Source organism: Haliotis asinina, chromosome 11, assembly GCF_037392515.1.
Source record: "Haliotis asinina isolate JCU_RB_2024 chromosome 11, JCU_Hal_asi_v2, whole genome shotgun sequence".
Taxonomy (NCBI): domain Eukaryota; kingdom Metazoa; phylum Mollusca; class Gastropoda; order Lepetellida; family Haliotidae; genus Haliotis; species Haliotis asinina.
Genome location: NC_090290.1, coordinates 55,885,645 through 55,901,010, shown reverse-complemented (window position 1 = coordinate 55,901,010; position 15,366 = coordinate 55,885,645). Strand labels below are relative to the sequence as shown.

At 39.8% G+C, this 15,366-nt stretch overlaps 2 protein-coding genes across 2 annotated transcripts; one reads left to right on the top strand and one right to left on the bottom strand.

Moving 5' to 3' along the window:
* The first annotated feature begins 1,966 nt into the window (after positions 1 to 1,966).
* Positions 1,967 to 3,718, top strand: LOC137256563 (uncharacterized). Its single transcript, XM_067794421.1, has 3 exons — positions 1,967 to 2,034; positions 2,713 to 2,875; positions 3,634 to 3,718. Exons 1-3 carry the CDS (start codon positions 1,974 to 1,976, stop codon positions 3,668 to 3,670), a joined length of 261 nt encoding a protein of 86 aa, XP_067650522.1. The 5' UTR covers positions 1,967 to 1,973; the 3' UTR covers positions 3,671 to 3,718.
* Positions 3,719 to 10,016: 6,298 nt separating this feature from the next.
* LOC137255805 (uncharacterized) lies at positions 10,017 to 15,097 on the bottom strand. Its single transcript, XM_067793346.1, has 4 exons — positions 15,047 to 15,097; positions 14,197 to 14,267; positions 11,041 to 11,203; positions 10,017 to 10,102 (listed from the first exon to the last, which is right to left on the bottom strand). Exons 2-4 carry the CDS (start codon positions 14,255 to 14,257, stop codon positions 10,066 to 10,068), a joined length of 261 nt encoding a protein of 86 aa, XP_067649447.1. The 5' UTR covers positions 14,258 to 14,267; positions 15,047 to 15,097; the 3' UTR covers positions 10,017 to 10,065.
* Positions 15,098 to 15,366: the final 269 nt, after the last annotated feature.

Below are 15,366 nucleotides of genomic sequence, written 5' to 3'. Positions count from 1 at the left end.
TCTCTATGTACAACTTAAATACAAATATGAAACATAAACTCCATACCATCAGCTTCTAAAGAATTAATTAAACAATAGACCCAATAAAAGCACCCTATCAGCTTGATATTACGACTTAATCCCTATATTTATTGGCTTCGTTATCAGTATCATCTGAAGTTCCAGTCACCTTCTCCAAATCATGTACCAGTTGTTTCTGAGTTACATGTTGTTGTTTTTTAATGTTGATCTGCTGTTTGTTAAAACACACCGTGTAGATTTACTTCTCGTCGCCTGCTTGTATTCACGCCTAGCTTGATAACGATGTAGGGACCTACATCGAAAAGTCTCTCTGTGCGCTAAATATGAAGTTGTCATCCATAAGGTATGTATATTTCATTCTACGCGTCATCGTTGTCTGCAGCAACATCAGTGAACAAAATGAGTCAGTCAAGAAGTTTGACCTCCTGAATGCCAGTCAAATCGTCTGTGTGTAAAAACCACATGCTGTCTACCAAGACCTCGTTTTTTTCTACCCGGTGTAAGTTTAATCTTTCATGTTTTTAGCAATCATGGGATTGTCACTGTACAGATTTGAGATAAGAAAACAGTATAAAGCTTAGCCTTCCCAGATGGTTTCTTACAGTCTTCACATCAAGGTAAGTATTGTATTTCTGACATATTGGTACTCTGTATTTAATGTTTCAAACATACATTCTGGAAGGCTCAAACAGGTTGTTAATTCATTCATAAACTACTGTATCATTTCAGGTCAAGGTACACGCTATAGTTCCTTACGGGTATTATTCCGGGTAACAATGTAGTTTCAGGATAGTTTTCAAACATCTTTTATTGACACAGAAATGTGAAATGGATTGTTCTGGATCTATTGAAAACGCGGGCTCCACAAACGTTTAAACTGACAACAAACAACAGTATAAACAGTAAACATTGAAACAAAGACGTAAATCCAAAGGGACATAGTTTCATTGATATTGTGCCACACAACAACTTTTGAGAGTGGTCAGGTCAGGGTCAGTGGTCAGGGTTTCACTTTCTCAGTACTGGTTGTAGTAGAAGAATTTGTACTTTACTGGGTACGTTTAATGCCACGTCTAAGTGCATTATAAGTTGTCCACTGGTCACGAGGGGACCATGGGCTCATGTACCCTTGAGGTTTGTTTATGTTCCTCGAGCCCGCAGGGCAAGAGGATCATAAACAAACCTCGAGGATACATGAGCCCATGGACCCCGTGGGACCAGTGAACAACGTATATATCTCACCCAACACCTGAATTATAATTTTGAACTGTTTGAAACACTTCTGTTGAATGCGAAACGAATCGACATTTTGCAGAGGACACAAGGTAAACAGATTTAGAGTTATCTCCCGTCCATCGATTTTCAGTCGCAAAACATCGGTAATTTCCGTGCTTGATGCGTGATTCAATGTTATTTGAGCTAAGAAAATACTACCATGAAGCACCAGAGGAATTCGGAAGTCCCAGCGGTGTACGTTGAAAATAATACATCGCCTGTAAGCGGGGTACATTGAAAATAATAGAATAGAGCTTAGCCAATCAGAAAGCGACAATCACGTGTGAGGTAAGATAAAGTTTAATCATACTTGCAAAGCAGTTATTTGAATAAACTCTGCGAGTTTATATAATGCCGTAGCGAGGGTGATTAAACGGCTGACACCACGAGGGTATACGTAGTTTATACACGTGTCATGTATGAGGCATGATGGAGATTATAGAATAAATATAGGTACAATTTCATTGTTTTTAAATAGAGATAACTGCCCTGTGTCAGTTAATCAGGTATGCTAATTCATCAAGTTCAAAAAAGGTTACACTGAGACCGTCAAACCCATATCAGCTATAAGACAGCTCATGATAACTGATAAGAGCTTTAACACTGCTCGAAAACCCGATGAAAAAACTGCTCACCTTATCCTCCGTGGTTCTTTTTTTTTTTCAGATTCCTACAGAATGAAGGCCGCTCTTCTCGTGCTTATCCTCATCCCGCTGGTGTGCGGTAACATCTTGGACAGTAAGTGAAACTACGGCATAAAACGACCACGCTCGATTGTCCCTCAAAAGTTGTGAAATGTAAACACCAAAGACTGGAAGTGTTGGTATATTGCTCGACAGTAGGGAAATACTCTGTATTTGGAAGCTGAAATCATTCCTTTTGTCATACAGCCTTTTGGAAAGTAGTTTTTAATCTTTGTTCATTTTGGAATGCCTGACCCTGCGACTATCATTTTCATATATTCACCTAGTCTATGCCCTCAGCAATGACTGGCATGATGCACGGAAGCAAGTATATGTTTCATATTTAGATGAGTTAAAATGACGAATGTCAAAAAAGAACTTTGAGCAGCAGTTTAGTAACACCACAGTGTCAGTTTCATAATGGGGGACAAACACCCGTGGCAAAAGCTTTAGACGGTTTCATCCTTGGTGAAACTAGCAAACCGAAAACTATTATCAACTCACTATCTGAAACCACAAATCACAGGCCTCTGGTACATATAAGGGGAATAAATGCAGTGCTTAGAACACACAACAAAAGGCCATGTGTCTCCAAGACCCAGTCGACGAGATACTCAACATGATATTTGAAAAATGTCTCTTAGATAAAATGCAATGAAAAGCAACCTTGTAACGTTTCCTTGGGTATTCAGATATATTTCAGAGAATTAGTAGATTGTCGATATCGTTCCAGCGTTCAAGCACCTGTTCAGTGCAAATGAGCTGAAGAGTGTTGTCCAGAAGATTGTCCATGCTGTTGGAACTGACGCCACTGAGCATGCGTGCGAAGGTGCTTGTCACGTGGCACTGACGGGACATCTGATATTAGTTCATTCCTGTCCACTCATCTGTAAATCGTAAGTCAGCAATTACATGTTCTTATTGCTTTCGATCCGTGAAGATCCGGGGTAGAATAGATCTTCAGCAACCCATGCTTGCCACAAGAGTCGACCGTGATTGTCGTAAGGGGCGACTAATGGGATCGGGTGGTCAGGTTCGCTGACTTGGTTGATACGTCATCGGTTCCCAATTGCTCAGATCGATGCTCATGTTGTTGATCACTGGATTGTCTGGTCCAGACTCGATTATTTACAGACCGCCGCCATATAGCTGGAATATTGCTGAGTGTGGCGTAAAACTGAACTCACTCTCTCAATCACTCACTCATTGCTTTAATGATAGGGCGGTTGGCCAGATTCCAGCAAAAAAAGTCATAGATGATTCTTTAATTCTAACATCTGGCAGATTTAAAAATGCAATAACAGTATTGAACTCTAAGAAGAGAAGATAAACCTGCGATTTGCGTAAAAAAATGAATTTCTCCTGGTTGTGGTTTAAGTATTTTCATAACATACATTTGAAAGAATACTTTGTGTAGATTATCCTCACAAACCAATTCCATTTTGATTTTACGTCGCTGTTTGTAATATTCCAGCAAAAAAATGGCGGGGGACAACAGAAATGGGCTTTATAACGTGATCATGTAGGGAATCGAACTTTGGCGTGACGAGCGACAGCTTTAACCACTGGGCTAACTCACTGCCTTTTTGAAAACAACATCCTTAACACATTGATGAAGTGCAACAGAATCACACCAGAATCGTTTGTCTTTCAGATTCCAGGAGCTTGTCCACATGTTCCATCTTCGTTAAAACCTTACGAATGCTTGGTTCCTTGTTCCTTTGAATGAAATAAACTTGTGACAAGTTTGCATTGTTTGACTGGCACACACTCATGATAACTGATTGCAAGCCATAAATATATCTCCTCTCTGAAATATAGGAAGAGACATTATGTAGGTGGTCACTCGTCCAACCTGCTGTTACCTCCCTTAGATATGTCAGGAACTTGGGTTTGAATGCCAGGTTATGTTCCTTGGGTTGTTGGTGCCTACAAGAAAAATCTCAAATACATGGGGCTTAAATACATCAGTAATTTCATCGCATACAAGTATTTTTCCTGATACACATTTGATTTGATTTGGTAGCATTTGGAATTTTGGTATCAAGGAAACAGTTTCAACTGAAACGTCGCTTTCTCGATGGAAGCGTTTGCTTACATCTGAAGAACGTCAAAGAACTGAGGACACGGTAGCAGCAATTGAGGGATGTTTAATCACAGTAACGACACCCCAATAAGACTTCTAAAATGACGTTCCATCACGGTTACAACATTGAAGGCCTCTGTAAGGCTTTCACAACGTTTCAGATACACACGAGGATAGCATTTCAAAATTTGATGTGTTATTGACAAAATTGTCCAATGCAAATCCCTATTTTGACGTGTACCTGCATTTTCCAGGTGAGCAAATGACTAGTCTCTGTATATGTTTCACAGGTGGGATACGCTTGTCAGGAACACCTGTTACGTTACATTATGTTACACTGCATCATAAACACATGCTGTGTCATCATATCGCATCATGCCAATCAAGGCATTGTCTGGTCCACAAGCGTTTACTTACAGATCGCCATCATACAGCTATAATATTGCTACGGGATGCGTTAAACGAACCCAAACCACATACTAACAAAATTGTTCGAATTTTACAATTGTATATGTATACACACATAAAGCACTCATCCTCAAGTACATAGAGCACTCACCTTCAAGCACATAAAGCACTCACCTTCAAGCACATAAAGCACTCACCTTCAAGCACATAAAGCACTCACCTTCATGCAGATGAATTACACAAATTACGTACTGTTGCCTTTGCTACAATTAAGCCTTTATTGCAAGGGTTTGTTGTATGTACAAGTATATATATGGCGACAAGACTACATATCCAAATCGGATATTATATTGATTAAAACTGTGAGCTCGTATCTAGAATCTAAAAGCATCTGGCATTGTATATGTGGTGGTCCTCGTTTTCTTTTTTTCCGCACCAATCTAATTATTTCCTGCTTTTATAGGACAATATTAGGGGTATCGGATTATCGAGAGTTATAGTTATGATATTGCCTTCAAGAATAAGACGTAAAGTTAATTTTTTACCCCTGTTGCAAATATCTTTTAGTCCAGCTTCCATTTTGGAAAGCGTGGACTTGACATATTGATGACATCCATATAAAGCATAGTCTGAAACGTTTTCAAGGGGCATTAATAAAACATAACATATTTACTATTTCTATCCTTCAAGCGGAAAAATATCTTAAACAACATTGCCGTTTTTCATCTGTTAAAAAAGAGAATGGTGGAACAGTGTCCTAAAAGTATACTTCCATCGCCATTAATCTATTGGTGCATTGATGATCATCAGATCTTTAGAGTAGATATTCTGTGGTTGGTTACCTGTTTCTATGATGAACAAAGTATTGCTTCCTAGTTTGGTTATCACATGCATGGCATTCCATTTATAACAGAGATTTTAGGAGGTGGATGTGTAGAAGTGACGTAGTTTTAGTACTATAACAGTAAGAGTAAGCAGGTAAGACCGCTGTATTCAGTGAGCAGAAAACAACATCGACAAACACGCAGCACTGACAACTTTCGGCTTGAGTGGCAAAACACTTGAAGACATATCCCTGTTTTGTACTAATTTCCGAAGCTTCAATACACAAAGAGTGAGATGTTTGTGTTTGCGATGGTACCGCCAGGTGGGAGAGGTAATCTCTTCCAAACTCTGTCTCTTAGTCACTTTGCAGTTGTTTTCAATGTTTGGCCCATGAAAGTGGATGTACTAGTCTCATGCCATAACCACTATATGGTCATTGAAAGCTTCATTTATGCACACACCTTACATTCACTCCTTATTCTTATGGAGCGAAGACCCAGATTTGACTCTCACATGAGTTCAATGTGTGCTGCCTTTTCCCGGTGATATTGATGAAGTGTTGCTAAAAGTGGCGTAAATCCACACTAACTCGTATAATGGACAGAGGTTCTGCCCAGAAAGCCAGTGCAGTGGTAGGTGACTTTCAGCAGCTGGAGGACTCACATCAAAAGATGTTCAAACTTGTTTTTACCCTGCCTGGTAATCTGCACAAAGGGGATGGGACAACGACTGGACGGCTAGGTGTCAGCAGGTGTGGAGTAATCATGTTAAGCTGCAGTATCATACAACAGTGAGTTACCGTTGTAAACAAGACTCAAGTTCAAACTGTCATATGTATGGGATAACCTTGAACGTGATCACTCACCTTTCTACGATCAAAACACATTTTCTGTCTTGCGTGCGGTGATGCTGTTAGTTTAATACAAGAAGAAGAGGTGTATTCACTGTTTGAGGCCACATGGCCAAGAGTACCAACATGTAGAAAACAATGTTACGCGGATGGACTGAAAAAGATAATGTCAGGCCCCCCTAAGTAATTGAAGGAATTACAGCAAATTTGAAGGAATTGCATCTCAAATGTAAACAAACGCAGCCCACTCGCGAAACAATTGCAGCGATATCGGTAGTTTAGCGGTAATAACAGAAACACATCGGCCCTATCGGAAGCAATGTCGGTAATACTGGAAACACGCTCGGCCATCATCGGAGATTTTTCGGTCGCGAGCGGAAACTCACGCAGCAAAACATGGCGTCGTTGGAAGAAGCACCCGTCTCGGTGAGATTTGTTTTTAGTTCCTACTATTACATTTTCATCGGCACGACTTCGATGTTCAGATGTAAACAAACTACAGGGGCATGACTTGTGACGCTCTCCTAGAGTGACTATCCTTTCCTAAAAACATAAGCTATTGCCCCGACAACACCTCATACCTAAACGCATTCAACACGGGTGGTCAAAGATGGATAAGTATGAAAATGTAATAGTAGGAACTAAAAACAAATCTCACCGAGACGGGTGCTTCTTCCAACGACGCCATGTTTTGCTGCGTGAGTTTCCGCTCGCGACCGAAAAATCTCCGAAGATGGCCGATCGTGTTTCCAGTATTACCGACATTGCTTCCGATAGGGCCGATGTGTTTCTGTTATTACCGCTAAATTACCGATATCGCTGCAATTGTTTCGCGAGTGGGCTGCGTTTGTTTACATTTGAGATGCAATTCCTTCAAATTTGCTGTAATTCCTTCAATTACTTAGGGGGGCCTGAATGTAATTAGTTCATTTCCTACAGGCGTTACGCTTGAGACATATTGCAATAGGCTTCAACAAATGTGCATTTGTCGTTGTTCAAAGTTGTTTAAATTTTAATCTTGATGGGAATGCATGGTAATAACGAGATACAGTTTTCTGTGTACAGAATAGAATAGACACACAGGTAAAAAATGAAGTTCATCCTGAATAACATTAAAATCACATTTGTCACATATCAGTGGTTTTGGGATTTATATTATTATCATAACGTTGTTGTTGAACATTTAACTTGTGGTTTAAACAGAGCAATTTGCATAAAATGCGTATAAGATTCTTATTATTACAAAGTTCCAGTATGTATTTTGCAGGTTCCAAGGCGGGTTTGATTGCTCCATAGTGTTTTAGAAAAGATGATGATGTTATCCCAGAATGCCAATTTTGAATTTCAGTATCTCAATATCTTTGTCTAAATTCACTCATAAACCTTTCCATATTCCCAAATTCCTGTGTAATCCAAACATAAGAAAATCAAGTTCGGAATAAAAGTAGCCGCACATGCGTAACCCACTAGCAGCTGCCACTATCATCTTGCAGCTTTAACATTTCATAACATGATTTGCGAGTCGATTTTCGTCCATACGTAATATTCTGCACCAATATTTGCTACATCTGCCGTAATATTCCACGCATAATTGAGTTCCAGCAATTTCACAAAGTACAGCATTGGAAGAAACATTTTTGTTAACTCATAGAAAACGCTTGAAAAAGAAACATTGGATTTTCTCAATGTGAGGACGATATGAATGTCCCCAGATTTCACTACCATACATTAATATTGGGGATATCTTACTATCAAATATTGCTGAAGCAGCTGTCAAAGATATGGTTGGAAAATCTTGAAACATTTTAAATATAGGGAACGAGGAAAGGTAATGTAAATAATCACATGGTTCTTTTGTTTGCGCGTCTATTGTTTAGCGTCATATGGTTGGCGGATATCTATGATTGCATCTATAAAAGATAATCCATCAGTGTTCATGTTAACCTAGAAACCTGCGTTTTTCACGCAAAAAATATAATAGTAATAAAAACAGGAAGAAAGTATTTTGCACGTGTTAGCCCTCTGGAATTGACATACATATTTTAACACGTTCAAAAAAAACATAAAAGCGGTAATTTATCGATCTGGTTAAAAGCCAACAGACGCTTGGGTTATGTGTCTCTAATAGTCATAAATAGTTTTCTTAGCTAGCACCACAAAATATGACGTCACAGAATGACGTCAGATGTCTCTGTCATCTACGCCATCTTGCACATCATTAAAATCATTTTTCGCTGTTTCAGTTATGTACTCAAACGAAACTCCAGACACATTTCCCTTGAAGCCCTCTAGATAATATTTACATGAATATTTTATTTGTATAAACACTAGGAATGCTATAATTGTATAATGTTTCAAATGGATTGTTGGTACTAACTCACAGGAACCCGATATCGCTCTGCAGGTTAAACATAAACCATAGATCTACATGCACGTCATATACTGCAGTATATTAATAGAGTAAAGGAGCAGCAGCTGCCATATTGGATTGTCGTGCCGAGATCGACTCGTTCCGATTTCAGGCTTAATGCATTCTAACAATTCGGTGACATTCGTAACTATGCAAACCTACCTCTCAATTATACATTTCCCCACACATCCTGCCTGATTTCCACAACATAACACCCATTTTATTAACTTTAATACGTCGTCAAACTCGAAAATCAAACCAAAACACCTCTGGGGTGAACCTTATCCCGCACTCGTAGCATCTCGAGCGATCTCATTGATTCCCTGAACATAAGTATTTATAGTATCGGAATGGTTTGAGAGCGAAAAGTCTTATATGAGCTATGAATTTGACAAAGGGAATTTCGCGGGAATGTAATGAACTTGTTCTGGAAAACTTACTACCGTTCAGCGGACCAATGCCTTCATAATGACGCACGTAAAACATGTAAATCACTTCCTGGTGTTGTTTTAAGAAATATTAGGTTTAGAAGTAGGAATTAAGTATTTTACTAGGTATGACAAGGTATTTTCATTACCCGGATATAGACTGGTCGGGGTCAAAGGTTACATGCACATGACCGGAACCTATGCGCAAAGTCACACGCTTTGTTTACAATGCCAGATATGAATGGATGTTACAGTATGTGCACAATAAACATAGTAAAACCCTGTAATTACTTAACGTCTACTGACGAATTGTGTAGTGATAGATCATAGTCAGTGAAGTATTTTCAACAAAACAATGTTCATATAGACCGTCCTAGAAGCCGGGAGACATTGTTTCGATGGCATTCTACAGTGATGACGAAGGCAGTAAGTGCTCGTACTTTCGGGAAACGACTGCAAGTATGTATAAAGGCTAGTAGTTGCCGTGTTGCGAGGGACACCTTCACATTCATTCACTGGAATATATCATCATCCATCGCTGTCAACGCCTGAAACTGCTGTCAGACCACTCGCTGTATTACATTCTGCACGACTGTTTCTCTCTCGCACTAAAACTCGCACTGGTGAGTTTGCGATACTATATATTTTGTGACCCATTGCCTTAGATTTTGTCTCATTTGTATTGTATTTGAAATCTGTATTGTGAAATTGACTTGTGACTTTGTATAACTTGCTCTCTCATTGCCTTAATACAGTATCTGAATATGTTAAACTTGCCTTTGTTCTGTTTTCCTGGTTCACAGGGGTTTCTTACACCTTTTGGCACACCAAATTCTTAACCGTAACAAGATGAAATTCAGAAAATTCTCGATGTTCAGTAATGGACTACTCGTGTGTAGTATGTTTTATAAATTTCATTTAGAAGTACCTTGTTTGCAAAGCGGTTCGTTTCACAGACAGATACAGAATAATGAGTGCGTCTTTCATTTTTTTACGGCGGTCTTTTCTTGCGTGAAAGAAGGCAACGTTCTGATGTCGAAAATACGTTTATTTCTTCTCAGTCTTTTACATCACTCCATCTAAACGATATGGAACCGCTGGACAAGAGACTGGAATCTGAAGAAAAAAACACATTCAAAAGGTGTAAATGTATTCTTTCCAAACAAGAAACGCATAGGTGATATCAAAAAGTGAAAATTCAAATGGTTCATTTTATTGTTCAGAATTACTGGTAAGTTGTAATTGTGTCGCCATCGCTGGTTTGTGCACATGGAAAGAATGTACACTGCAAAAACGCATCTTTGAAACCTTTAATGCACGTTTACGTTCGAAAGTACCGTGACGGAAGTGGCTATCGCCGTGGAAATGCTTGTGTCCCCCGATCAGACTGATCTGGTAGTGAGAGTGTCATGATGTGGGGGAATATAACCTACATGCTGAAATGTTACGTTGTGCGCCTTTACAGCAACTTAACTGCAATTCAGCACACAGACGAAATCTTAGAGATTCACATGGTTCCTGTCATTGATCGCCAGAGAGAGTTGTTCCGGCAAGATAATGCCAGGCCTCACGCAGAACATGCCACTATTCAGAATGAGAGCATTACAGTGCAACCATGGCGTTCCAAATCGCCCGTCCACAACCCCACCGGTCATTTGTGGGATGACGTGTGGTCGTCAACGGGCGCCGCTGATGTTTGATCAACTGTAGCAGGCATTGCGAGAAGAAAGGATCAGAATACCACAAGAATTCAAAGACTTTGTCAGTCCTTTCTGAGACAGTGCAGAGCAGTTTGGGGACTCATGGAGAGATTCTCATCCAGTGCAACACCCAATAATATGGCAATTCCACCCGGAACCTTCACGGAGGATTCAACAAGAGAAATGGGAATGTAAACAAACAGGATTTGGCAATAGCCTTGTGCCGCTTTTTGCAATATTTCTGCAATATCACGGTGGACAGGCTTCATACATTTTATCCATGTATGAGAACAAACGAACAAACGCTTTAACCACTAGGCTACCCTACTGCCCTAATGATAAGAATCCACTCACGATCTGCAGATGAGATCGCAGCCGCTGGTGAGAAGTGCACTGTTGTGCAGGATGGTGGTGCACTCTTTCTCACAGGCCGCCTCGGTGGCGTCAGATCCGATGGTGTCAGCAATCTTCTGGACAACGCTCTTCAGCTCTCCCAAGTCAAACAAGTGCTTGAACTCTGAATATAAACACAAATCGCACATTAGACATGAAGATTTAATTACAACATGCTTAAATATTGCACAAAATATTTCAGTTTGGAAACACTTAATTTGTTCCAAAGGGGCAAAATGTTATGGATAATTATATACAAAATACACTCTTTCCTCAAAAGCAATGACTGTACACAATAAGCCTAAGAGGCTTACATCACGGTTGAATCATCACACCTTTGAGATTAAATTATAAAGAAAAGGAATATACCGAAAAACGTCAAAGTGTATTTCTTAAGCAAAATCGAATTTCGACAAAGGCGTCTACACCTACAAATATTGTATTTTGTCTTCTCTTTTTTTGACATTTGTGATAGTGTAAATTGTGCAAATCTTTGACAGTGTAAATCTTCCCGAAAATTATAGCTAGTTTCATAAACGTGGTTGGGCTTATTGGTTTATCGAAAATGAGATCATTTGTTCCCTGCAACAAACAGAAGTCCCATTACGGAGGTCAAAGAGAAGTGTTTCATGTTGACCAGTGAGAGTATAGTCAACAAAACACTAACCGATGAGAGGATGCGCATCATAACATTAGCGAGCCATTGAGAGCATACGTTACATAAGCAGACTGGACAATGCCGTCACATGCCACCGAGAGCATGCGTTTCAGTATCCAGTAAGAGTGACAGAGGCCAATGGGGTTGTAGGTTACGTAAGATGAGCAGGTGCTGGGAGAAGGGTTTGGAGACACTCCACAAAGGCGAAGAATGTATCAGATTGTGCCATCCATTGAGAGCAGATGTTGCTTGATGAAGATGTCTTACATGACAATCAAACGACGAGGAGACGTATTTAAAGCCAGCCAATGATAGTATATGTTATATGATACTCACGGTCGATGAAGTGACAGCATAAAACTACTCATAAAGTATATTTGAAGCCAGCCAATGAGAGCGGGTTGATATCATCCTATAGGAGGATGTGTTACATGGTAAACATGGTCGATGAACTGACATGTGTGAAGCGACGAGGAAGCATATATGATGCTAGCCAATGAGAGCGGGTGTTGACTGATATCATCCAATGAGAGGATGCGACATACGATATTCACAATCGATGAAGTCAAACTATAGTTTAACGAGGAAGCATGTTTGAAGCCAACCAGTGAGAGCGGATATTGTTTGATTTTAGTCAATGAGGGGATATATTATACTCGCGGTGGATCAAGTCAGGGTATAAGATAACAACCAATGAGAGCGGGTTGATATTATGCAATGAGAGGACGTGTTGTACTCACGGTCGATCAAGTCACGACAAGGCTCGAAAATTCCACTCGTCCGCTCGTATTGACGAGTAAAATTTGTTTCGGGCAAGTGGAAAACATAATTTGTTCGTCCTAAAGGACGAGTACGTTTTCTGACGGGTTCTATTTTTCAAAATAATAAACTAAAGTTTCGACATCGCCAATCTCTGTAGGCAATTTTTTTCCTCGAAAACTAACCGCAAATTGAGTATAAGTCTTGATGGCCGTTTGGTATCCATATTTGTAACACCTATCGTGCACCGTGTTTTTGTACCGTAAAAGTTTCGAATGTCGTGATTGGCTGCTGTAAATAAACTGACCAATGAGAAAAATCAGTACAAACATGAATGTTGCTACTATCCAATCAAAATAAGATTTACTGTAAGGAATTCCCTCTTGTGATTACCGATCGTTTACCATCAACTTTTCCTCTTGGTGATTTGTTTTTGCTTTTATACATACGTAATTTCCAGGTTGGATGAAATTCTTGATATATTTTATCACGTGTGCTAAACTGAAAATTGGATTAAACTGACGAGGTAGAAACTTTGCTTTTAACTAATGTTTTAACAATCGTGATATTGAGTAAACGCATTTAATTGCCAGTTGACATTGATGTTTTCAACGAGGTAAGTTCACTAACTCATACTTTGTTGGGTTTACAATATCAGTTACGGCGATTTGTAATCCGCAAGTTTTCTCAAATATTTCAAATCTTAACTGCGCATCGTCTTGTAAGGCCAAGGGAAGTAACTAGGGCTAGTGTTGATGTAAGCGGCTTGTTGCTATTCACGCTGCACCGTCACCGATAACTAATCGTCGACGACGATGTCGGATATTAGGAAATGTCTTGTTGGTGGAGGTGATGTTGACAGAAAAAAGGAGAGTATGGTTGCAAGACTAAAGGAAAAAAAGAAAACGTAGTCAAAAGAAATATGACACTGGAAAACGAAAGCGCTCTGTTCAAAAAGCATGGCTGGCTGATGATGATGGGTGCGAGCTTTTTTTAACTGTGTGTGGCAAATATCCAAAGATATTTCATCCAGAATCGAGTCTTGTAGTGTGATTGAAAGACAATTTCAGGAAACAGACTTTAAGATTTCACCATAAAAGCAAAAAGCATATTCAATGTTGTGAACATGATAGAATTTTGGAAAATCCCGAAAGTGCACAATATGCCCAGGCCATGTGCAGAGTTGACGAAAGAAATACTTTAGCTTATGAAACTGCATACAAGATGTGGCACAGGAAGGAGAGCCATTTTCCAAATTTGAACGATCTTGTCAGATGCAGGTGTATTAATCTTGGTGGCAGTTACATTAATAACCATGCATGCAAAACATTTACAGAAAATATTGTAAGAGTTTTAAACACAGAAGTTGAAAAAGGGTTGAGAGAAAGTAGGTTCTTCAGTGTTTTGTCAGATGGTTCTACAGATAAAGGAATAATACAGCAAGAGGTGTATGTGCGAACGAGAAGTGAATGCAACGTTTGCAGATATAGTCAACCTTGAACATGGTCAGATTTATATGGCAAGTAGAATTTTAGAAGGACGAGTGGAAACTTCTTTTTACGCTCCCAGTAGGGCGAGTGCAGATGTTAAAATGTTTCGAGCCCTGCACGGTATAAGATAACACGGAAGCATGTTTGAAGCCAGCCAATGAGAGAGGGTGTTGGTTAATATTATCCAATGAGATTACGTGTTATACTCACGGTCGATCAAGTCACAGTAGACCAGAGGAAGAAGTACGAGGATCAGGATGGCGAATTTCATGGCTGCTGATCTGAATGTACAGAGAGTGTCATATCAGTCTGACTCGACTGGTCAACAAATGAATCTTCCTCCCCGTATATTTCAAAGACTCCTTTAAGGAGCGTATCAATATAATGAGACGACATTAACATTGTATGTAAGGGTGCTTGAAAACGGTACAAGTATTTATATGCTGAATAGCAAACCCGAAATCCACTTCCGAAAAGATACTATTGCCCAATAAAGAGTGAATGAGTGAGGTTAGGTGTATTCCAGCTGTATGGCGACGGAATACATAAATAGAGCGTGCACCAGACAATCCAGTGATCAATAGCAGAAGCATCGATCTGTGCAACTGGGAACCGGTGTCAACCAAGTCAGCGAGCCTGACCACCCGATCCCGTTAGTCGCCTCATACGACAAGCATTGTCGCCTTTTATGGCAAGCATGGGTTGCTGAAGGCCTATTCTACCCCGGGACCTTCACGGGTCGCCAGTAAAGAAGTTATCCATTCATAAAGACTTGTCATTCCTATCACTTGCAACCTCTAGAATGCCTCTCAAACAGTTCACGGTGAAAACATGGAGTATATCGAATGTATTTGAAAAATCACATGTAGTATAAAACAATGGTACGTGCGAAGTTTCAATCAGTTCTGGGAAGAATCTATATTCCAGCAATGTCCACATATGAGCATGACACTTTGTACCCATGATGGAATCGAAACCGAACCTCCGGAGGAACGATCGAACTGGTTAACCACTAGACTACTCACTGCATGGCACTGACATGTAAATGGTTGCAACTTACCGTTGATGTAGACGACACTGGAGACTGAGTCGGAGCTGAGGGCCACTTATATAGGATCCAACTCCAAGATAACCTTGCCCATCCTAATTGAGATATTTGATAGAACATGGTCTGTGGGCCAATTTGCATATCTATGCAACATACGTCTACATGTTTTGGCACGAGAGGTCAGTGTCAGATAGTGCAGAGGAAGGGGCATCAGACCATCAAGTCACGATTTAATAACACTGTGCAACGTTGTTCGAACCATGGATTACATTCAACGAACATGTCAATGATCCAAGTTCAGATTTTGAAGTTTCTATGAGTTTCCATGACAG

Coding starts and splice junctions, on each gene's coding strand:
- LOC137256563 (XM_067794421.1), top strand. CDS start 1,974: ATGAAGGCCGCTCTTCTCGTGCTTATCCTCATCCCGCTGGTGTGCGGT. Junction 2,035..2,712: donor GTGCGGTAACATCTTGGACA/GTAAGTGAAACT, acceptor ATATCGTTCCAG/CGTTCAAGCACCTGTTCAGT. Junction 2,876..3,633: donor TGTCCACTCATCTGTAAATC/GTAAGTCAGCAA, acceptor TTTGTCTTTCAG/ATTCCAGGAGCTTGTCCACA.
- LOC137255805 (XM_067793346.1), bottom strand. CDS start 14,257: ATGAAATTCGCCATCCTGATCCTCGTACTTCTTCCTCTGGTCTACTGT. Junction 11,204..14,196: donor CTACTGTGACTTGATCGACC/GTGAGTATAACA, acceptor GTTTATATTCAG/AGTTCAAGCACTTGTTTGAC. Junction 10,103..11,040: donor TGCGATCTCATCTGCAGATC/GTGAGTGGATTC, acceptor TTTTTTCTTCAG/ATTCCAGTCTCTTGTCCAGC.